At 45.9% G+C, this 23,006-nt stretch overlaps 1 protein-coding gene across 1 annotated transcript in view; it reads left to right on the top strand.

Moving 5' to 3' along the window:
* The window catches only part of SHC3 (SHC adaptor protein 3), a gene marked incomplete at both ends in the record, with an annotated part of 146,535 nt that extends 126,579 nt beyond the window's left edge, over positions 1–19,956 (top strand). Inside the window, 2 exons of the mRNA XM_079789602.1 lie at positions 1,841–2,136; positions 19,828–19,956. Coding sequence (XP_079645728.1) covers positions 1,841–2,136; positions 19,828–19,956 — 425 coding nt within the window. The remainder of the gene's footprint in view (positions 1–1,840; positions 2,137–19,827) is intronic.
* Positions 19,957–23,006: the final 3,050 nt, after the last annotated feature.

The raw sequence follows: 23,006 nt of genomic DNA, 5'->3' as shown, positions 1-23,006 counted from the left end.
AACAGAGAACCCTAGAGGTTAAGTAACTTTACCGCTGGTAAAGGCAACCTTGCTGGCTTGACCCCTGCTGTCCGTGACATTGCATGTGAGTGAGGACAGGATTGAGTGCTTTTATGATTAGGCGGCACCATGATAACAAGAGTCTAACTCTCCCCAGCCACTTTGGGTTCACAGATACTGGACTCCCATCCCGACTTTCAAAGATGGCAGAACCAGAAGAACTGTGGAATCTCAGTGCCTGAGGGCACCTTACCAGTCACCTAGTCCGATCCCTTCACTTCAGTAATCTGGGAACAGCCTGGAGGGGTGAAGTGGCTCTCCCAAGACGCAGAGCCATGTGGAGCCTCTGAGCTCCGCTCAGTGTTAACAGTGCTCACACTGGCAGTTTAGTGGCTGTCCTTGTTTAATTTAGTCAGTTCACCAGTGATTCCTGGCCCCAGGTCTTGGTAGTTAGATTGGCCTGGGGTTTGAGATCAGAACTATGAGAACCAGAGCCAACATTTTCTCATCCATCTATTTCTACTCCTGATCCCGACAAACAGAAGAAAGGGCCCTGGAGGGCTAGTATCTACTGAAAAGTATGAAAAAATAAAGGCAGCACTCTGTTTATTTTTAACCACTAGAGCTAAATAACAATGGTGATGATGGTGATGATGGTGGTGATGGTGGTGATGATGATGATAAATGGTGATAACAGTAGGATAATGGTGATGGTGGTGGTGGTGGCAGTGATGATGATGGTATAGAAAGAGTATAATACAAATTTTCAACACTCCAGGTAATCAGGAAAAAGATAGGGTAAAAACCAAAAATTAATCAATAGTTTTAACTTCTTTTCCGCTCCAAAAATATAAATGATTTAATGAGTGCCAACATGACCTAATTTTGGTGTCATTTATTCACCCACTCCTGCCCATCCTGTATGTTAGTCTTATTTTACAGCATTTGTTGAGTGTTCATGGAGCAGGAACCATGTCCCAGGAGTAATGCGGGGCTTTGGGGTGCAGTTGTGCCCAGGGGGATGCTGTTCTTGTTCTTGCGGTGCTTGCATTGCCTGGGTTGGCAGTGTGGTCCCAAAGAGTCATTATAACACCACACTGGTGTGGCACGCCCCTCGTTTTTTCAGAGTGCTTTTGTATCAAATTACTTATTTGAAAATCAAACCCTGAGATTGGCTTAGGGCGCCTGCTGACTCGCTTGCTGCTGCTCTTTGTTGATGTTAGAGCAGAAGCCTGCCATTGGCGGGTGCCCTGCAGTGAGAGGCTGGTTCTGAAGGGCCTGAAGCCAGGCTCACTCTCAGACCCTCACCCCAGAGCCTTTTCCCACAGGGACAAGTGAAGGTCAAGGCAAGGGAGGGCTCCTGGCCTGGGGCAAGTCACACAAAAGGCACCCAATTAAACGGCAGTTTTGTTTTCTTTTAAGAATTCACCCGGAAATCTTGCAAATTGTCTTCTTTGTGTACTTCCTTTGGTTTGGTAGGTTTCTATTCAGAAGAGAACATATTTGTTAGAGGCTAGCCAACGTTCCAGAGAGAGTAGATGGCACGTAATATGCGTGGCCTCTTGCGGCGTGCAAAACTGAAGGCATTCGAACCAGCCAGACCTTGGCACAAGGCACAGTGCCCAGCTGCCTTGGGAAAGCAGGCTTATCAGGAGTCATGCCAAGATTTGGGCTGTACTTTCAAATGCTTGTTGTGACTCGCCTCATTATATTATCAGCTGTCATTTGTCTCTAGTTCTTCCTTCTGGCAGCGTTGCCTTTGCATTCTCATCCCTCACGTTGTATTGTTTATCATTTGCTCTTCCTGGGTGCACCTGTTGCTGGCAAATGCTGTTGGCAGAACCTTTTGAAGATGCTCTCAAGAACCAGTCCGTGGGGCCTGTGCTGAGCAAGGCGGCCTCCGTGGAGTGCATCAGCCCCATCTCACCCAGAGCCCCGGATGCCAAGATGCTGGAAGAGCTGAAAGCCGAGCTTTGGTACCAAGGCCAGATGAGCAGGAAGGAGGCTGAGGGGCTGCTGAAGCGAGATGGAGACTTCCTGGTCAGGAAGAGCACCACCAACCCGGGTTCCTTCGTTCTCACTGGCATGCACGACGGCCAGGCCAAGCACCTGCTGCTCGTGGACCCGGAAGGCACGGTGAGCACAGGGCGGCTGCTTCCCCTCCTCCACCCACAGGCGCCTGCGGAAGCCCCGATGGCCGCCCCTGCAGGACCCTGAGCCAGGCCCAGGGCCAGTGCTCTCCCACCCCAGAGGTAGAGCTCAACAGCACGGCAGTGCCAGCCCTCTGTGGTTTCACTACTGTCCCATCGTCCAGTCAGCACATTCGACTGCACCCTGCACAGTGCAGGGCCTGCTAAGTTAATAAATGGAATTACATGAACTAACCATGGACTAAATTCCAGGATGGTTGGGAGAAAGCAGAGAAGCAGGTGGAGTTAGCTGAGCAGTGTTTAAGCATGTTGCATTTTTCACTGGGAGGCAGGGGTGCAGGCTTAGTCTTCAGCTGCATGTGGTGACCTCCTGGTTCATAGGTCAGTGCTCAACCACTGGGTCCCATTTGCCAAATAATTCACCTTTTCTCTGCGGTGCTGATGCTCTGCCTATTAACACTGAGTCCCTGTGTCCTGGCTGTTTCTGCACCACCAGCCCTGTCCTGTTGACCTCACTGTTTGTGTGTGCTCATCTGGTTTGGGTGTTTCTTGTATAAGTGCCAGCTGTGCTAGTCTTACGGATTTGAAACTGTCCTAACCTCTGGTGGGGTGAGTCCTTCCTCTTGATTCTCCTGTTGGTAAGTTGCTCATTCTTCTTTGTTCAGATTTTAGATTCACTTTATCAAGGAGAGAGAGAGAGAGAGAGAGAGAGAGAGAGAGAGAGAGAGAGAGAGAGAGAGATGTGGAGGGAGAATATGCTGTGGTGGGGTTTTGGTAAGATTTGCATTGAATTTATAGATTAATTTGGGGAGAGCTGACATTTTTCAATATTAAGTCATCACATCCATGAGCATGGCATAAGGCTCCACTTATTTAGTTTTTAAGATGTCCTTGGTTAGAATTTTAAAATTCTCTTCAGAAAGCTCTTCTGTTTCCTGTGTTAGGTTACTTCCTAGTGTCTAGTTTTAGTTCCTGTTGTAAGTGGTATGTGATTTTTGGTTACCTTTTCTCAACAGTTATTGCTGCAGGGAAGGGAATATGGTTGTAATAGGAACGGCCATTGCAAACATTGACAGTTTTGTTGCCTGCCTTCCAATGCCTGTCAGTGTTCTAACCCCACCGTGCTGGCCAGGGCATCTTTGAGCATTGGCCAGGAGAGGGCGCCCTTGTCTTGTTCCCAACCTGAAAGGCAGTGTTTGAGGTTTTGATCCATTAAGGATGATGTAAGCTTTGGGTAGACTGCCCTTCTCAGCCTAAAGAACTTCCCTCTCTCCCTCTCTCCCTCCCTCCCTTCGTTTCTTCCTTCCTTCCATTGTTCATTCACTAACAAATGTGTACCTAATGGCTATTAAATCCAAGCATTGTTTTTATCATCTGGAATATGTTCATGAACCAGTTAAAAGAACAAGCCTCTGCTCTATTGGAATTGATGCATATTAATTACCTAATTACTTTTATCATGTGTAGGTATTGAACTTTATCAAATGCTTCGTCAGTGTCTTTTGAGATAATTCTGTGATTTTTTTCCTTAAGTCCATTAATGTGGGGTAGTACATAGGTAGATGTTTCTGATGTTATTTATGTCTTGGCATGAACCCTCTTCGATCTTGACATAGGAATTGTGAAATGCATTGTTGGATTTGGGCACCTAATTTTTTTTAGGATTCTTCAGTCACTGTTCCTAAGTGAAGTGTCTTAATTGTGTTTGCTGCTGTCATTTGTGTGTGCTCATCTGGTTTGGGTGTCAAGATTATAGGGTTATATTCATCCATTCCAATGAGCTAGATTTACTCACCATTTCATCTCAAATAGAATCCCCTGGATATTCCCTATTTCTTTACCCTGGTTTATTTTTACTCTCAAGCACTTATCACACACAAGCACTCGTTTATTTGCTAGTTTGTTTATTATTTACCCCCACCCCCAACCTGGACTATAATTGCCATGAAGGTAGCAGTTTTGCTCAGTGCACTATCCCTGAGCACCTGGATTTAGCTCATTTTTGGTACTTCACAATTTTTGACAAGATTTTTTAGTTTTTCTAGAGTTTGTTTTGTGCCTGGCACATAGTAGGTATTCAACAATCATTAGACAAGTGAATTCATAAATTAACCTCGAGCTTTTTTAGGAATTGAGAGCCCAAGAAGGTGACGTGGGGTGCCAAGGATCACCAGCTACTGGCAGACATAGAATCACAAGTAAGGCTTTTCTAAACAGAATCAGTCAACTTCTTTCCATTTGCATAGGCTGTCTGTTAATACACTTATTTTTATCCAAAGAAAACAAGAGAGAAAATACCTAAGCAATTCAATGAGAATATAATATTTCAGTTGAAAATTTTAGGTATTTTAAAAAAATAAAAAGTTAGCCTGACCCGTGTGGCTCAGTGGTTGAGTGTTAACCCATGAACCAAGAAGTCACAGTTCGATTCTGGTCAGGTCACATGCCCAGGTTGTGGGCTCAATCCCCAGTAGGGGATGTGTAGGAGGCAGCTGATTAATGATGTTTCTCAGAAATGTTTCTCTCTCTCTATCCTTCTCCCTTTCTCTCTCTCTCTCTCTCTCTCTCTCTCTCTCTCTCTCTCTCAAAAAAAATAAATCAATAAAAACATTTTAAAAAAATCTAACGTTAAAATTTAGCTAAATTATAACATAGTCCAAAAGTTAATTTTTTTGTTCACTCAGTTATTAGACAAAAGTATGATATAAAGAGATATCTACTATCAGTAACATATGATACATTTACAAACCAGTGTCAGGGTAATGTAGAAGGTAAAGAAAAAATGATTTGTGGTGATGTGTTTAAATGAGGTGCCCAAGCCAGCCAAACCCCAGGCTGTGCCATCTTCACAACTTTAATTTTGGAAGAGAAATTTGTAAATCACACCTACTAGTAACTGTTTGTTTTTTTGGCGTGGGGGAGACTTTTGCTGGATCTAACCATTTAGTTAATTGATCCTCTGGGGGACAGCTCTAGCTGAAAAAGGGAATGGAAATGAAAGACTTAATTAAAAATGCAATGTTGCTACCTTGCTGTAAGGACACCAAAACAGACTGTGAACGCATTCTCTTCAACATTCACTCACCTGGTTTCCATGGGAACTGCTTGGTGTCTGACTGTACGGGGTCACCTGGGCAGAGCGGATCACTCAGAGGAGGAAGGCTGTAAGAACAGTCTCCATTCATCCCGAGTAGAACCTGTGTGCCCGCCCCGCTCGGTGTCCGAGGGGTCTGGCAGCTGGAGCTGTGGGTGAGGTCACCGGCAGGGCTTCTGAGCTGCTGACCCCGAGGCAGCGCTGGAGGGAGGCCGATGGTGCTGGCAGAGCGGCAGAGCGAGGCGGGCACTCTGCTGCATCTGGATGAGCTGCTGCCACGCCGGGCTTGGGTGTCGCGTGGCCTCATGACTGTGGTCTCCGGCTGTGGTGCAGTGGGAAGCACACACTGGGCTCTGCATTCATAAAATCCCGACCGTCCAACACCCATTTCTCAGGTTTTCATTTTACTCTGAGAGTAATTAAGAAAAGGAAAAGTCACCTGTGTGGGCTCTGACAACGGGAATTCTCCTGGTTTAACCCCAGAGCTCCAGTCCCCACGCACCCCAGACCACGTGTGTTGGGCCCCTCTGGTCCTTGGCTGACCCAGGTGCCAGGCGGTGTCATCTCCTGGGATGGCCTTGTCAGCGCAGGAACTTAAAGAGGGGGGAGGCGGGAGGAAGCACGTGGGCGCTCAGTGGCCTGGCGAGAGGGGCTGAGGTGTGGACGGGAGCACGTGGTGGGCCTGACGGACAAGGCTGTCTCAGCAACATGCCTTCTAACTTTTTATCAATGTAACGCCCCCAAAACACAGACGCATAAGGTATTACAAAGAGGCTTCTAATGAAAAGCAATAGCCCGCAATTTCTCTTCCACGTTCTCTCCAGAGTGCGTGACTGGCTGTTCAATTTTACATCATTTCTTGATGTTCCTTCTGAAACCTAAAGATTTAGCTCATTTTTGCTACTTCACAATTTTTGACAAGATTTTTTTTAGTTTTTCTAGAGTTTGTTTTGTGCCTTTAAATCCAACAAACCGCTCTTTCTTGTTCCATTGGTGTCAAGAATGCCGCTCTGCCCTTGACTGGAATGGAACACAGAATGTGTCAAAAATGACTGGTTGCTATGACGCCCACTGCGGCCAGGAAACCGGCCCGATTGGGGGGTGGTACTGCCTGCCAACCTCCCACAGCCCCTCCCCCTGGCCAGCCCCACCCCTGATGGGCCCCCACCACCCCAATCGGCCTGCAGCCCCTCTCCCTGGCTGGCCCTGCCCCTGATTGTCCCCCTACCCCAATAGGGTGTGGGGCCAGTCAGTCCACCACCCACAGCCCCTCCCCACAGCCGGCCCCACTCCCAATTGGCCCCCCCACTCTAATCGGGTGCGGGGCCCGCTGGCCAAGTGCCTGCAGCCCCTCCCTCCAGCTGGCCTGGCCCTGATCTGCCTATTGGGGCCGGGCTGGCTGGACCCTACCCGTGCACAAATTCTGCACTGGGCCTCTATTTACTAAATAACTATGTTTTTCACTTCAATTCTGTCAATTTTTCCTTTATATTTTGATGGTCTGTTATTATATGTGTAAACTAGAGGCCCAGTGCACAAATTCGTGCATGGGTAGGGTCCCTTGGCCTGGCTGACGATCAAGGCCTATTGGGGGGGCCAGCCGGTGGCGGGGGAGGAACCCCGGGAGGTTGGCCAGCCTGGGGGAGAGGCCGCGGGATGTTGGCTGTGGAAGTGCACTGACCACCAGGGGGTAGCTCCTGCATTGAGTGTCTGCTCCCTGGTGGTCAGTGCGTGTCATAGTGACTGGTTGACCAGTCATTTGGGTCATTCTGGTCATTTGGTCTTAATGGTCGCTTAGGCTTTTATATATATATATACTAGAGGTCCGGTGCACGAAATTCGTACACTGGGGGTGGGGGGTGTCTCTCAGCCCAGCCTGTATCTTCTCGCAGTCCAGGACCCCTCGCTCCTACCATCTGCCTGCTTGCTGCTCCCTACTACTCGGCTCACTGCTCCTTAGGGCTGCTGCAGAGGCTCCTGCCACCGCCGCTGCACTTGCCAGCCATGAGCCCGGCTTCTGGCTGAGTGGCGTCCCCCCTCCCCCCCGTGGGAGTGCACTGACCACCAGGGGGCAGCTCCTACGTTGAGCATCTGCCCCCTGGTGGTCAGTTCATAGCGACCAGTCATTCCACTGTTCGGTTGATTTGCATATTAGGGTTTTATTATATAGGATAGATGTTTATAATTGTTACATCTTCTTGCTGTATTGGGACTTTTATTACTATACTAGAAGCCCAATGCATGAAGATTGGTACTAGAATGGGCTTTCCTTTCCCTGGCTGCCGGCACCGCCTTTCCACTCCGGCCCAGTCCCTTTCCGCTCAGGCCCCAGAGCCGCCTCTTTCTGATCTGGCCCCGCCTTCCCACGCTGCCCAGAGGCCCTGAGAGACTGGGGGTGGGGCAAAACACCTGCATTGTTGCCATGGCGATGACACAAGTGTCCTGCCCCCGTCACTCGGTGCCTGTGTATGCAAATTAGCCTCCATCTTTGTTGGGTTAATTTGCATATCACTCCTGATTGGCTGATAGCGTAGCAGAGGTATGGTCAATTTACATGTTTGTCTATTATTAGGTAAGATAATGTTCTTTGTCTCTTGAAACTTATTTTGACTGAAAAAACTATTTTGTCTAATATTGGTAGAGCTACCTCACTATTTTGGTTATTATTTGCATGAAATATATTTTTCCATCACTTTACTTTCAATCTGTTTGTGTCTTTGGATGTAAAATGAATCTCTTAGAGACAGCATATGCTTGTATCATTTATTATTTTTAATCTATTCTTCAAATCTCTGTCATTTGCCCATTTACATTTAAAGTATTTACTTATGAGAAGTGACCTACTTGTCATTTTGCTATTTGTTTTCTGTATACCCTACAGCTTTTTTTTGTCACTCGTTTATTGTATTACTGTATTCTTTTGTGTTTAGTTAATTTTTTTTTTTTTTGGTAGTGAAACAATTTAATTCCCTTTCTTTCTGATTACCATGGGGATTATATTTAACATCCTAAAATTATAGCATTCTAATTTGAATTTATATGATCTTAACTTTAGTAATACCCCAAATATCTGCTACTTTACAGCACTGCCCCATTCCTTTCAGTCATTAAAGTCACCAAATTATATCTTTATACATTTGTGTCCAAAAACATAAACTAATACTTTTAATGGATTAGTCTCGTAAGTATGTAGAAAACAACATTTGGAATTACAAACCAAATATATAATAATAGTAGTTTTCACAATTGCCCGTGTATTTAACTTCACTGTGATATTCATTTCTTCATACGGCTTCTAGTTACTTTCTAATCTCCTTTCCTGTCAACCTGAAGAACCCCCTTTAGCAATTCTTATTGGGCAAGTCTAGTGGAATGAACTCTCTCAGCTTTTGTTTACCTGGGATGTCTTGATTTCTTCTTCACCTTTGAAGGACAGTTTTGTCAGATATAGGATTATTAGTTGGCACGTTTTTTCTCTCTTAGCTTTTTAAATGTATAAATCCACTGCCATCTAGCCTCTAAAGTTTCTGACGAGAAATCTGCTGATAATCTTATTAAGGATCTCTTGAATATGATAAGTCACTTCTTTTTTACTGCTTTCAAACTTCTTTCTTTGTCGTTGTCTTTTGACGGTTTGATTATAATGTGTCTTGGTGTGGGTGTCTTTGTATTCATCCTGCTTGACATTCATTGAGCTTCTTGTATGTTTATATTCATTCATATCCTTCATAAAATTTGGAAAATTTCTGTCGTTTTTTTCTTCAAACATTCTGTCTTCCCCTTTCTCTCTGTCTTCTCCCTCTAGGACTCTCACAATGTGTATGTTGGTCTGCTTAATGGTATCCCATAGATCCTTTAGGCTATGTCCCCTTTTCTTCAATCTTTTTTCTTTGTTTCTCAGAACTTGATAACCAAGTTCCCCAATTTTGTCTGCTTAAATATGCCTTTGAATTATTCTAGTGAATTTTTCACTTCAGTTCTTGTCATTTTCAGCTTCAGGATTTCTCTTCAGTTTCTATTTAGTAGGCTTTATTGATTTTCCATTTTGTTCATACATCTTTTTTATTGATTTACTTTTTTGCTTCACATCTTCAGTTCTTTGAGAATCTGTAAGACAGTGTTTTAAGCCTTTATCTATTAGATGTGCTACCAGGTCCTTTTCAGAGACAGTTTCTGCTTAATTTTTTCCTTTGAATGGTACATACATTCTTGCTTTGTATGCCTTGTGATGTTTCTTGTTGAAAACTGAACAGTGAATCTAATATCTAATTTGACTTTGGGAATCAGATTTCCCTCCTCCCGCCATTCCTGAGGGTTTTCTTTTTCTTTTGTTTTTCTTAGTTGATGTAGGCTATGTCTGTGCTGAGAATTAGCCTGGGGTTAAATTTAAGGTCTTTCAGGTATTTTCTGACTCTGCAGAGTTCCTTGGGCCTGTACAATGATTTTCTAATTTTTCTCATATATGAATTACTTTTGGATGTCCTAATCTTTACTGTTTGTCTACTGAAGGAGGGAAAAGAAATTAATGAAATGGAGGAAAAGAAAACACACTAACCCCTTTAATCCCTTCTTTTTCAAATATATTTTTATTGATTTCAGAGAGAGAGAGAGAGAGAGAGAGAGAGAGAGAGAGAGAAATATCAATGATGAGAGAGAATCACTGATGGGCTGCCTCCTGCACACCCCACACTGGGGATCAATCCCACAACCCAGGCATGTGCCCTGGCTGAGAATGGAACTGTGACCATAGGTTGATGCTCAACCACTGAGTTATGCCAGCTGGGCCTTTTTAATCCCTTTGAAGTCACTTCAATCAGAGGAATGGGGTTACAACAACTGGGGAAGGTGCAGCAATAGCCACCACCTCTTTTCACCTCTGTGATCAGAACATAAATTCCAATTCTTTGGAAGACATGGTCCTTTATGTCCCACTCTGGCTCCTGCGAGCTGTGTGCCAGCTGTCTAGGAGCATGTGTACAGCTGCCTGCCACAGAGCTAGGCAGTGAGGGAGGAGTAGCCACTGCCAAGTTAACAGCTGAAATTCACCAAAGTTAACCACAATTTATCATCTAAACCTGGAAGTTACAAGCCTTCAGTGGACTCTGAATTTCAAGATAGTGACACCAGAAAGATTCTGCCAGGGTAATTGTTGTCTGGGGAGCGTGATTCCTGGTTCTTCTTACTCCGCTATCATCACATCTCCTTTGTGCATTCTTAAATCAGGTTATTTGTCTTTTGTTATTAAGTTCTTTATATATTCTAGATGCAAGTTCCTTATCAGACATAGGATTTGAAAATATTTTCTCCCATTCTGTGGGTTGTCTTTTTATTTTCTTAATTAGAGGCCTGGTGCACAAATTCGTGCACAGGTGGGGTCCCTCAGCCTGGCCAGTGATTGGGGCCAATCTGGGCTGTCTTGCCCAGTCCTGATTGGGGACGATCGGGCCCAGCCAGCTGTGGGGAGGGACCATGGGAGGTTGGCTGTGGGAGCACACTGACCACCAAAGGGCAGCTTCTGCATTGAGCGTCTGCCTTCTGGTGGTTAGTGTGCATCATAGCGTGTTGGTGTCCCTTGTTAGGGCACCATAATGCCGGGGTTCTTTTCCCAGCCTTACAAAGGGTTCAGCATTCTGGAGAAAGGGGCTGTGTGTAGATTATTAAGAAGGAGTCCAAGGATGAAAGATATTTTTGAAAGGCATTGGGCATCAGAGGAGCTTCAGCTGAAGGAGCTAGAAGACTCTCCTTGTCTCAGGACCCTGTGATTTTATTAAACCCAATTTGTCCCAAGGCAAGGTGGAAATATACACTTCAAAGGGTACAGTATCAAAGGATATACAGAACATTGTCAGTTTGGGGAATAGCCTACAGCTGTTCAGGTGTTTGGCCAACAGGAGGCAATAAAATGCCCTGAGCTGTCTGGCAGCAGACAATCATTCTATTCAGGTTTGGGGGAAGTGCTGTTTAGCCATTTCCAACAGGTAAACTACATGTGTGGCTCACCCTTTTTGAGCCCCCAAGTCCCATCAACCTTTTGACGGAACTCTTGTAATTATTACATGCTGGAATTGGTTCTTGGCAATAGCGATCAGTCGACCAGTTGTCCAGTTGACCAGTCGTAACAGTCGCTTAGGCTTTTATATATATAGATGGTGTTCTTTAAAGCACAAAAGTTTTTAATTGAGATAATGTTCAATTTGTTTGTGTGTTTTTTTCTTTTGTTGCTCAGGCTTTTGGTATTTTATCTTGGAATTCTTTTTAAAATCCATTAAGATTTAGCTGCATGCTTTTTCTGGCAGGTTTGTAGTTTTAGTGTTACATTTAAGTCTTTGATCCACTTAGTATATATAGAGTAAGGAAATGGTTCATTTATATTTTTTTGCATGTGTTTGTTCAGTTTTCACAGCATCATTTGTTGAAAACACAATTGTTTTCCTCATGAGTGAGTTAGGCATCATTGTTGTTGTTTTTTTATTGTCTAAAGTTTTACATATGTCTTCTTTTCCCCCAATTGACCCCCCCCCCCTCAAGCCATTCCCACCCCGGGCAAGCCCCCACCACCCCAGTGTCTGTGTCCATTGGTTATGCTAATATGCATGCATACAAGTCCTTTAGTTGCTCTCTAACCCCTTCTTCCCTACCATTTGCCTCTAGATCGATCTAATCTTGTTCATCAAATTATGTTGATCATTATATTCCACATATGAGTGAGATCATGTGATATTTATCTTTTTCCGTCTGGCTTATTTTGCTTAGCATAATACTCTCCAGTTCCATCCATGTTGTTGCAAATGGTAAAAGTTCCTTCTTTTTTATAGTGGCATAGTATTCCATTGTGTAGATGCACCACAGTTTTTTAATCCACTCATCTGCTGATGGGCACTTAGGCTGTTTCCAAATCTTAGCTATTGTAAATTGTGCTGCTATGAACATACGGGTGCATATATCCTTTCTGATTGGTGTTTCTGGTTTCTTGGGATATAGTTCTAGAAGTGGGATTACTGGGTCAAATGGGAGTTCCATTTTTAACTTTTTTGAGGAAACTCCATACTGTCTTCCACAGTGGCTGTACCAGTCTGCATTCCCACCAGCAGTGCAGGAGGGTTCCTTTTTCTCCACATTCTCGCCAGCACTTGTCATTTGTTGATTTGTTGATGATAGCCATTCTGACAGATGTGAGATGGCATCTCTTTGTTGTTTTGATTTGCATCTCAGATGATTAGTGACTTTGAGCATGTTTTCATATGTCTCTGGGCCTTCTGTATGTCCTCTTTCAAAAAGTGTCTATTTAGATCCTTTGACCATTTTTTGATTGGATCGTTTATCTTCCTTTTGTTAAGTTGTATGAGTTCTCTGTAAATTTTGGAGATTAAACCCTTATCTGAAATATCATTGGCAAATATGTTCTCCCATGCAGTGGGCTTTCTTGTTGTTTTGTTGATGGTTTCTTTTGCTGTGCAGAAGCTTTTTATTTTGATGTAGTCCCATTTGTTTATTTTCTCCTTAGTCTCCATTGTCCTAGGAGCTGTGTCTGTAAAGATATTGCTACGACATGCGTCTGCTATTTTGCTGCCTATGGAGTTTTGTAGGATTTTTATGGTTTCCCGTCTTACATTCAAGTCCTTTAACCATTTTGAGTTTGTTTTTGTGTATGGTGTAAGTTGGTGATCTAGTTTCATTTTTTTTGCATGTATCTGTCCAAATTTCCCAGAACCATTTATTAAAGGGACTGTTTTGACTCCATTGTATGTTCTTGCCTCCTTTGTCAAATATTAATTGAGCATAATGGCTTGGGTCGATTTCTGGGTTCTCTGTTCTGTTCTATTAGTCTATATGTCTGTTCTTGTGCCAGTACCAGACAGTTTTGAGAACCGTGGCTTGGTAAAATAGCTTGCTATATGGTAATGTGATCCCTCCAACTTTGTTCTTTCTCAGGATTGCTGTGGCTCTTTGGGGTCTTTTTTTATTCCAGATGAATTTTTGGAGAGTTTGTTCTAGATCTTCGAAATATGCTGTAGGTATTTTAATGGGGATTGCATTGAATCTGTAGATTGCTTTGCATAGTATGGACATTTTAATGATGTTGATTCTACCAATCCATGAACATGGCATATTTTTCCATTTGGTTATGTCTTCCTCTATCTATTTTTTCAATGCCCTGTAATTTTCCGAGTACAGGTCTTTTACGTCCTTAGTTAAGTTTATTCCTAGGTATCTTAATCTTTTTGGTGCAATGGTAAATGGGATTGTTTTTTTCGTTTCTCTTTCTGTGAGTTCATTATTGGTGTATAAAAAGGCCATAGATTTCTGGGTGTTAATTTTGTATCCTGCTACATTGCCAAATTCATTTATTAGGTCTAGTAGTTTTTTGATGGAGTCTTTGGGGTTTTCTATGTATAGTATCTTGTCATCTGTGAATAAGGACAGTTTTACTTCTTCTTTTCCAATTTGGATGCCTTTTATTTCTTCTTCTTGTCTGATCGCTATGGCTAGCACTTCTAGTACTATATCGAACAGGAGTGGTGAAAGTGGACATCCCTGTCTTGTTCCTGTTCTTAGGGGAAATGAGTTTAGTTTTTGCCCATTGAGTATGATGTTGGCTGTAGGCTTATCATATAAGGCTTTTATTATGTTGAGGTATGATCCCTCTATTCCCACTTTGCTGAGAGTTTTTATCAAGAAACGGTGTTGGATTTTGTCAAATGCTTTTTCTGCATCGATTGATATGATTATATGATTTTTGTCTCTCAGTTTGTTTATGTGATGTATCACATTTATTGATTGGTGGATATTGTACCATCCTTGCATCCCCGGAATAAATCCCACTTGATCATGGTGTATGATCTTTCTAATGTAATGCTGAATCCAATTTGCTAGAATTTTGTTTAGGATTTTAGCATCTATGTTCATCAAGGATATTGGCCTGTAGTTCTCTTTTTTTGTGGTGTCTTTATCTGGTTTGGGGATTAGGGTAATGCAGGCTTCATAGAAAGAGCTTGGAAGTGTGCCTTCTTCTTGAATTTTTTGGAATAGTCTGAGGAGGATAGGTTTTAGTTCTTTGAATGTTTGGTAGAACTTCCCTGTAAAGCCATCCGGAGCAGGGCTTTGTTTGCTGGAAGATTTTTGATCGCTGCTTCAATTTCTTCAGTAGTTATCGGCCTATATAGGCTTTTTGATTCTTCCTGATTGAGTTTTGGGAGCTCGTATTTTTCTAAGAATATGTCCATTTCGTCTAGGTTGTCCATTTTGTTGGAATAGAGTTGTTTATAGTATTTTTCCATAATCGTTTGTATTTCTGTGGGATCAGTTGTTACTTCACCTCTTTCATTTCTGATTTTGTTTATTTGGGTCCTCTCTCTTTGCTTCTTGGTGAACCTGGCTAGAGGTTCATCAATCTTGTTTATCCTTTCAAAGAACCAGCTCTTGGTTTCATTGATTGTTTTGTATTGTTTTTTTAGTTGCTATGTCTTTTATTTCTGCTCTCATCTTTATTATTTCCTTCCTCCACTTACTCTGAGCTTTTCTGGTTGTTCTCTTTCTAATCCCTTAAGTTGTAGGGTTAAATAGTTTATTGTTAATTTTTAAGGTAGGTTTGTAGTACTATGAACTTCCTTCTCAGGACTGCTTTTGCTGTGTCTCAGAGATTTTGAGTTGTTGTGTATTCATTTGTTTCCAGGATGTTTTTTATTTCTTTCTTAATCTTGTTGGTAAGCCATTCATTGTTTAATAACTTGTTTTTGAATATTTTGGGATATTTTTACTATAGTTGATTTCTAATTTCATTCAACTGTGATCAGAGAAGATGCTTGATATAATTTCAATCTTCTTGAACTTGTAGAGACTTGTTTTGTGTCCTAACAAGTGGTCTATCTTTGTGAATGATCCATGTACACTTGAGAAGAATGTATATCCTGCAGATTTGGGGTGAAATGTTCTATAAATGTCAATTAAATCCATCTGATCCAGTGTGGCTTTTATAGTCTCTGTTTCCTTGTTGAGTTTTTGTTTGGAAGATCTATCCAGTGAAGTCAGAGGGGTTTTAAAGTCCCCTACTATGACTGCATTGTTGTTGATCTCTCTGTTAAAGTCCTCTAGAAGATTTTTTATATATTTAGGTACTGCTATATTGGGTGCATATATGCTTACTGGGGTTATATCCTCTTATTGGATTGATCCTTTTAGTATTATGTAGTGAGCTTTGTTGTCTCTTGTGATGGCCTTCATTTTGAAGTCTATTTTGTCAGATATGAGTATTGCTACTCAAGCTTTTTTTTTTTTTTTTCATTTTCATTTGTCTGGAAATTTTTTTCCCATCCATTCACTCTCATCCTGTGTGTGTCTTTTGTTCTGAGGTTGGTGGCTTGTACGAAGCATATAGTTGGGTCATGTTTTTATATCCATTCAGCTACCCTATGTCTTTTGACTGGAGAATTTAATCCATTTACATTTAAGCTTATTATTGATAGGTCCATATTTATTGCCATTTTAATTCTGTATGCCTAGTTTTCTCTCTTTATTTCTTCTCATTACAGCAGTCCCTTTAGCATTTCTTATAATGCTGACTTGGTGGTGATGTACTCCTGTATCTTTTTTTTTGTTTGGGAATTTCTTTATTTTACCGCCTATTTAGAATGACAGCCTTGATAGATACTAGTAATCTTGGTTGCAGATCCTTGTTTTCCATTATCTTGAGTGCTTCATGCCATTTTCTTCTGATCTGTAGAGTTTCTGATGAGAAATCAGGTGTCAGCCTTATGGGAGCTCCTTTGTAGGTAACAGTTTGCTTTTCTCTTTGTCTTTGATTTTTGGCATTTTAATTATGACGTGTCTGGGCCTATTTGGGGTCTTCTTCTTGGGGTTCTCTGTGCCTCCTAAACTTGTGTGACTTTTTCCTTTACCAGGTTAGGGAAGTTTTCTGCCATTATTTCTTCAAACACGTTCTCTATCCCTTTCAACCTTTCTGCCTCTCCTAGCACACCTGCTATTTGAATATTGTTATGTTTCATGCTGCCCACAGCTCCCTTAAGCTGTCCTCCTGTTTTTTAATTGTTTTTTTTCTTTTTGGTTCTCTGGTTGAGTGATTTTTTTAACTCTGTCTTCTAATTCACTGATTCGATCCTCAGCTCCCCCTAATCTGCTGTGTATTTCTTCTAATGTGTTCTTTATTTGTGCTATGTCATTTTTTATTTCTGATTTCATAGTTACTATATTTTTTCTCATGCTGTTGAACATCTTTACCATCATTATTCTGAACTCTATGTCTGATACATTTCTTATTTCCATTTCACTTATCACTTTTTCTGGAGAATTCTCTAGTTCTTTCATTTGGGGGTTGTTTCTTTGTCTCCTCATTTTTGCTTTCTGTTTGGATTTGTGACTATGTATTAGGTGGATCTGCTACACCTCTCAATCTCTAGTGCAGGACAGCATCAAATGCTGTTTCTGACTAATTAGCTCAGGTAAAGACTCATAGCCTCCAGAGACCACCTCTGACTATAAAATGATAGAATTCTGTCTTGAATTTTCCTCAGGCAATCATCCACAGGTGTGGTGACAGTTTTTTCAACAAGGTGGTACAATTGCTTCTGCCTGGAGGATAATTGTTATTCTCAGTCTCTTAATGGGCCTTGGAGACTCTGCACCATGGGGCAAGGTGTTTTCCAATAGGGTGGGCCAGCTATCTTCCTCCCAGGTGAAGCCACCTGTATTATAAATGTCTGCATGAGAAAGATGACCTCAATGGTGTGAGGGAATGACTCGGCATAGGAAACTGATGTGTCTGCCTTCTGATCTCTAACCCCCAGTTCCCCAATCCTGGCTTCTGCTCACACAACTCTAGTCCACTCTGCCCTCCCTCTGCCAGAGCACATGGTGAGTGACTACACAGGGAATTTTGTGCATTGGCCCTTTAAGAGGGTACCCAAGTTTCCAGCTCTCTCCCTGGCAGGCAGCAAACCCCACTGCTTTTCACAGCCAGATGTTATGTAGGCATCCTTCTCAGTTCTGGTGCTCTCTGCTGGGGGCCCCAGCTTGGGGATTAGACCTCAGAGTTCTCAGTGGCAACCCCCCATAGCTGAGATATCCTTCCAGAACTTTAGTTACTGTCAGTGGGCGCCCAACCAGTCCCTTTTCGCCTCTGCCCCTCCTACTAGTCTCTATGCGGTCTCCATTTTCTGTTCTTGGAAGCTTTTCTGTATTTTAGTTGTAATTCCAGTTTGGTCCTGGGAGTGTGTCCATGCAGTATCCACTTACTCCGCCATCATTTTACTTTATCTTATTATCCTTTTAATGTCCATGAGATCTACAGTGATGATCCTTTTTTTTTCATTTCTGATATTAATAATTTGTGTCCTCTCTTTTCCTTAGGCAAGTTGCCTGAAGACTTATTGATTTTATTTATCTCTTCCAAAAACTGACTTTATGGATCATTAGTTTTCTCTATTAGTTTCTCATTTCAATTTCATTGATTTCTGCTCTAACCTTTATTATTTATTTTTTCTATTTACTTTGGACTTAATTTGCTTTTCTTTTTCTAGTTTCCCAGGGTGGAAGTTTAGATTATTGACTTCAGATCTTTCTTCTTCCAACATATGCATATTTATTCTGGTCTCCTATGGCCTTTATGTTTGCATCCTAGTTGCTATGCAGAGCCTCACATAGCTTTCTGGGGTAACATTCCATATGCCATAGCTGCAGCAGAATCCTTCTAGGTACCTGGGGAAGTTTGCCTGGGTTTTTCTGGGTGGCTAAGTGCTCTTAACCAGCTCTTGCACTTCGGGCTCATGGCAGCTGGGATAGCTCTGTGGGCTCCAAGTTCTCTGGGCAGGAGCCAGACCCAGGTTTCAGTAAATATTCATGGGAATGAAGTGAACTGGCCTTTTTTTTTTTTTTAATGCAGTGAATTTATGACTTAACTCTTTTGTGTGCCTTTGTTTAAATGTGCCTTTATATTAGCCAGGCCATATACTCCAAAGCACTGATCAGTGGTCCTCAGTTTGGGTAGCAAGTTAGAATCATGGATGTAGCATAAAACACATCAGTGCCTGGGTCCCACCTCCAGTTCCTGATGCAGTCGGTCTGGGTATGGAGTTAGCAAAGCTCCTCGGGTGCTTTTGACATGAGCCCAGGTTGAGACCACTATCTCAGACACTTCCTGTCATAAATCCCCCGTAATCTACCCTTATTGCCCAGACGGACATGAGTGTTAATCATTAAGAAGTGGGAATAAGAAGTCAATGTCAAGGCAACACGCTGACAACACTAGTTTCAAGCTGAGCTCCTGAGCACTCCTGGCTTCCAAGGAAGGGTCTGCCCACGTCACTCAGGTGGTCCCTCTGGGTGGGGAATTCTAAGGAGCTCCAGGAGACTACACAACCTCAATGGAAAGATGCCAGAAAGTCCTACAGAAAGGTTCCTTTCTGAATGTGTCCATGAGATTACATCTCTAGTGAGGCTAATGCCCAAGAGTCAGGTGACCCTGTGGCCTGGGAGGTCTCTTCCCTCTGGTGCTTACAGAGATGGGTGTGGAGGGGCCCACCTCAGAATTGGATCCCAGGAGATGAAAGCATCCTAATTTAAAGTTTCTGCTATTGCCTTTGGCAGCTAATTGGTAGAGCGCGGAGCAGGCGGCCTGGACAGGGGTGTCTGATGTGCACACCTAGAGCATAGATTTGGGGTGGAAGTGAGATGGGGGCTGAAAGCCAGAGAGCAATGTCCCATTGGTGAGATGATGGAGGGGGAGACAGAGTGGCTACCTAGGGAAGGGGAGAGATTAAGAACTTGGAGAAAGGAGAATAGTAGGACAAGTAGGTCAATGGGAGAGTAGACATGCCCTTGGAGTCCCCGAGGGAGGGGTGAGAGACAGCAGGTTGCCATCAGGAAGGGGTGGGCTCCTAGCAATAAGGTGGAGAGACAGGTTGGGCACCCAGGCATCCCAGCCCCACCATGAGGGCCCTCTAAGGGCCTGGAGGGCGAATGGTGTGGCCAGGTACCCGCTCCCTGCCCTGCCTCTCCCTCTCCGAGAAGCAGGCCCCAGGGGGCTGTGTCCAGAGCATATATTGAGAGATTGCCCTTTGCCAGGCCTCATACTGCCTTCTTCAGGTGTGGTCTGTACCTGGAAGTGCCAGCTCAGTGTGTGTGTGTGTGTGTGTGTGTGTGTGTGGTGGGTGGTGGTGGTGGTGGTGGTAGTGGTGAGGGGCTGGGCCCAGGGACTGCCATGCAAAGGCCTGCAGGTGGGAGGGGCATGGAAGCCTGTAAACCTCAGTGAGCAGAGCAGACAGACAGAGGTTTCTGTGGTGGATCCTATGAGGGCAGGAGGGAGCAGGGAAGAGAAGGCTGGCAGGGGCCCGGGGAGCTCACCATGGCACTTGGTTGCCGAAGGTGGGGGAGGCCGTGGCTCATCCCGGAGGGGTGGACACATGAGCAGACTGAATTGACGGGCCAGCGACAGGGTCCAGGGGCCTTGCAGACCGTCTCTGAGAGGGAGGAAGTGGCCCTCCGGTTCAGATGGTCTGGCTGACACCAAGCAGGGCGTGCTCTTTCATTTCTGCCTGTGGGTGACCTGACTTCCCTCCGTGCCCTTCACAGATCCGGACGAGGGACAGGGTCTTTGACAGCATCAGCCACCTCATCAACCACCACCTGGCGAACAGGCTGCCCATCGTCTCCGCCGGGAGTGAGCTCTGCCTCCAGCAGCCGGTGGAGAGGAACCCGTGACCCACCGGCCGCCTTTCTGACACGGCACCGTGGTCAGGGGGCTCGGTCCCTCCCGGGAGATGGGGGCCGGCTACAGGAACTCAGGCGCTGCCTTGGTCCAGAGCCCCGGGAGGAAAGCGTTTGTAAAGCGCAGGTTTTGTAAACTTGTCTGCTCTCTCACATGCATAGGAAAGGTGTACAGACCTATACATCCTGTACAGATGACCCCTCTAAATTTCTATTTTTTAAGACTAAGAAAGGTAAGACTAATGTTCTGTGCTGTATGTTTTTAATGAAAAAAGTTTGACTGTAGTTGTCTGGGCAAAATTTAATTCAACTGACCCATTCCCCTGGGCAAGTCCACCAGGAAGTGCTACCTGCAGGCTGCCCAGTGAGCACACCTGGGGAGTAGACGCTTGCGGGAGAGCGGGTGATGAACAGCGCTGTGATAGCCACCCCAGGAGGTCTGGCCTGCACAGAGCCGTGTGAGCCGCTGGTTCCGGTGGCTTCCCCGCCAGGCTCCGCTGGACTGTCTGCTCACACCTGTGTGCCGGGCCGGCACCTGGGGCTCCGCTGGGCTGTCTGCTCACACCCGTGTGCCGGGCCGGCACCTGGGGCTCCACTGGGCTGTCTGCTCACACCTGTGTGCCGGGCCGGCACCTGGGGCTCCGCTGGGCTGTCTGCTCACACCTGTGTGCCGGGCCGGCACCTGGGGCTCCGGTGGTTGCCCTGAGCAGGTGTCACTTGCGTTGCGTCGGCCGCGCTGAGCTCAGGAATGCTGTCCCCCACGACCTCTGCTGTTCAGGAGTTCTTGGGGATGCATTCTGCCTCACTAATGACTATCTTCACTGGCAACTGCTTCCCTTGTTCCTATCTGAGTGATGACAGAGTGAGTGTGGAGGGGTGGTGGACAAAGCCTTGGCTGGATGTCCTTCCGGCAGACCGGTTGATTCCAGGCTGCTCCGGTAGCTGCCGGTGGACTTGCCCCACCCCTCTGTTCAGTGGAGAAGCCCCGTGGACGAGCTGTGCCAATCCAGTGGGACACGTGCCCCCAGTTCTGTCCCGTGTTCCCCTGGCTCCACGCTGGCCTGACCCGGGGGCTTCCAAGAATCTATCTGAGTTTCTGCTCCTGGAGGACTGGGGGGTAAAGCGACTGGTTGTCTCTAGAGCAGTTTCCCAGTCGCTGCCTGAAAAGGCGCGTGCCCCACGCAGAGCTGAGCGTGGCGCCTTCTGTCGAGGTAAAACACGCACTTCCGGCTGGATTGTCTGGTGTTGGAAGCTGACAGTGTGTGTGCCCGTCAGAATACAGCTGGGATGAGGCCACGCGATTGGGTGGATGTGTTTCAGAGACAGGATTCCCTGTGCACTGGCAGCTCCTCCCGGTGCTGGGGCGGGGCGAGGGGTTTGGGGGGAGGGGGAGAGAGGAAGGGGAGGAGGGGCCTTCTGGAGCGCTCCCACCTCCGCATCGGTGCACCCAAGACCCTCCCCAGGCACTTAGACTTGAATCGTGATAACTTCGGGGCTTCAGGACTGAGGAGCTAAGGAGAGATTTTTTAAAATTCCGATAAACACTAATTTGGCAAAATTCCTAAGTGTGTGAACCCCATTTCAACTTTTGGGGGTTTGTAGCCAGGATGGGAGAGCGGGATATATCTGATGGGCTAAGGTTGGGTCGGAGCAGGTCCAAGGGTTCATGTGTAGCCTTCGTTGGAGTTTTTGCTCTTTGAGGGTCCAGTGAATCCAAGCTGACAGTGGCTTCAATCTTGTAGAATGTTCTGCAGTGGATTGGAACTAATGTAGGCCACGCTGCGCTCCCTGGCTTCAGGCGCAGTGTGGGTGCCCGCTCCAAGTCAGCCGGCAGCAGTGGGGGCTGAGCGGGGCTGCAGGCAGCAGCTGGCCCTGCCCCTGCCCTGCACAGTGGACTGGGGCGGGTGAGACTTCCCTGGCCGCCTCCTGGAGGCCTGCAGCGGGGCACACAGGCACGCCTGCGCTCTGTGAGAAGCGTGCTCCTCCTCCGTGTGTGTGACACGCTACACACAGACAGAATGGCTTTTCTTTCTGCGGCCTCCCGGCCGCCTGCTCTCTTTCCCTCTTGGGGACCTGCAGTCAGAGTGGCTCTGCTCTGAGGTCAGTGCTTATCTCAGTGATAAGCAATATACATATGGTGTTTTTTGCATGAGAATCAATTTAGAAAATTAAAAGTATTTGGGGATCAAATTTTGTTTCAATATGAATTCAGTTTCCCTGACCACGTACAGTGGCACAGCCGCGGCTGGTGGGTGCCGAGGTTTTCGGCCGCGCTCCCTCCGCTTGTGAAGCAGCAGAGCTCACAGGAGTCGGGTCGCCTCCTCCTTCGGCACCGGATGGGCAAGGCTGAGCCTCCCCAGGGCGGGCGCCTGAGCTCCACTTGCTGGAAGCCCCGGGCTGTGGCGGCAGGGCTGGTCTGCGCATCCCGCCTGCTCCCCCAGCTCCGCTGTGGAGCTCAGGGCTGGAGGCAGATGCGATGGGGCGGCCTCCCTGCCCAGGTCGAGGCCCTCCCCCAGCAGTTTCTCCCGCAGTGTCGTCCCCCCCCCCCCACCCTCCCCGGGGCGGAGGCAGGCAGAGCAGCCCTCGGTGTGGCTCCAGGGCCCCTGACGCCTGGGGCACATACGCTGTGGCCACGCAGAGCCACTCTGGGCCCACGGAACACTCCAGGCCTGCTGCCCTCTCCTCGGCCCCTGGCCACCCGCCCAGCCTCTGTGAGTGCTGGGAGCACTGGGCAGGCCGGGCAGGTGCGGGGTGGCCTGGCGCCCGCCCCTCGGCCTGCACCACCCGTAGGAGCTCTCGTGGCCTCAGAGGGCATCCTGGTCCCGCAGGGAGCCCGCAGCCTCCGGTTTGTCAGCGTTGATGCTTGACTCCCAGGGAGCCCCGGGCGGCTGCGTGGACCGTCCGATAAACAGGCGTCGAGACAGCGGCCCGTCCACATCCTGGGCTAAAGCTGCCGCTTCTGCCTTTTTACAAATTGTCGTTTGAGCGGCCAAAGGGCTGTTCACACCCGGCCGTGAGCCGTGTTTCATGTCAGCACAGTTCCG

The sequence above is a fragment of the Cnephaeus nilssonii genome, assembly GCF_951640355.1.
Source record: "Cnephaeus nilssonii genome assembly, chromosome: 14".
NCBI classification, from domain to species: domain Eukaryota; kingdom Metazoa; phylum Chordata; class Mammalia; order Chiroptera; family Vespertilionidae; genus Cnephaeus; species Cnephaeus nilssonii.
This window is presented reverse-complemented; position numbering and strand designations above follow the sequence as displayed.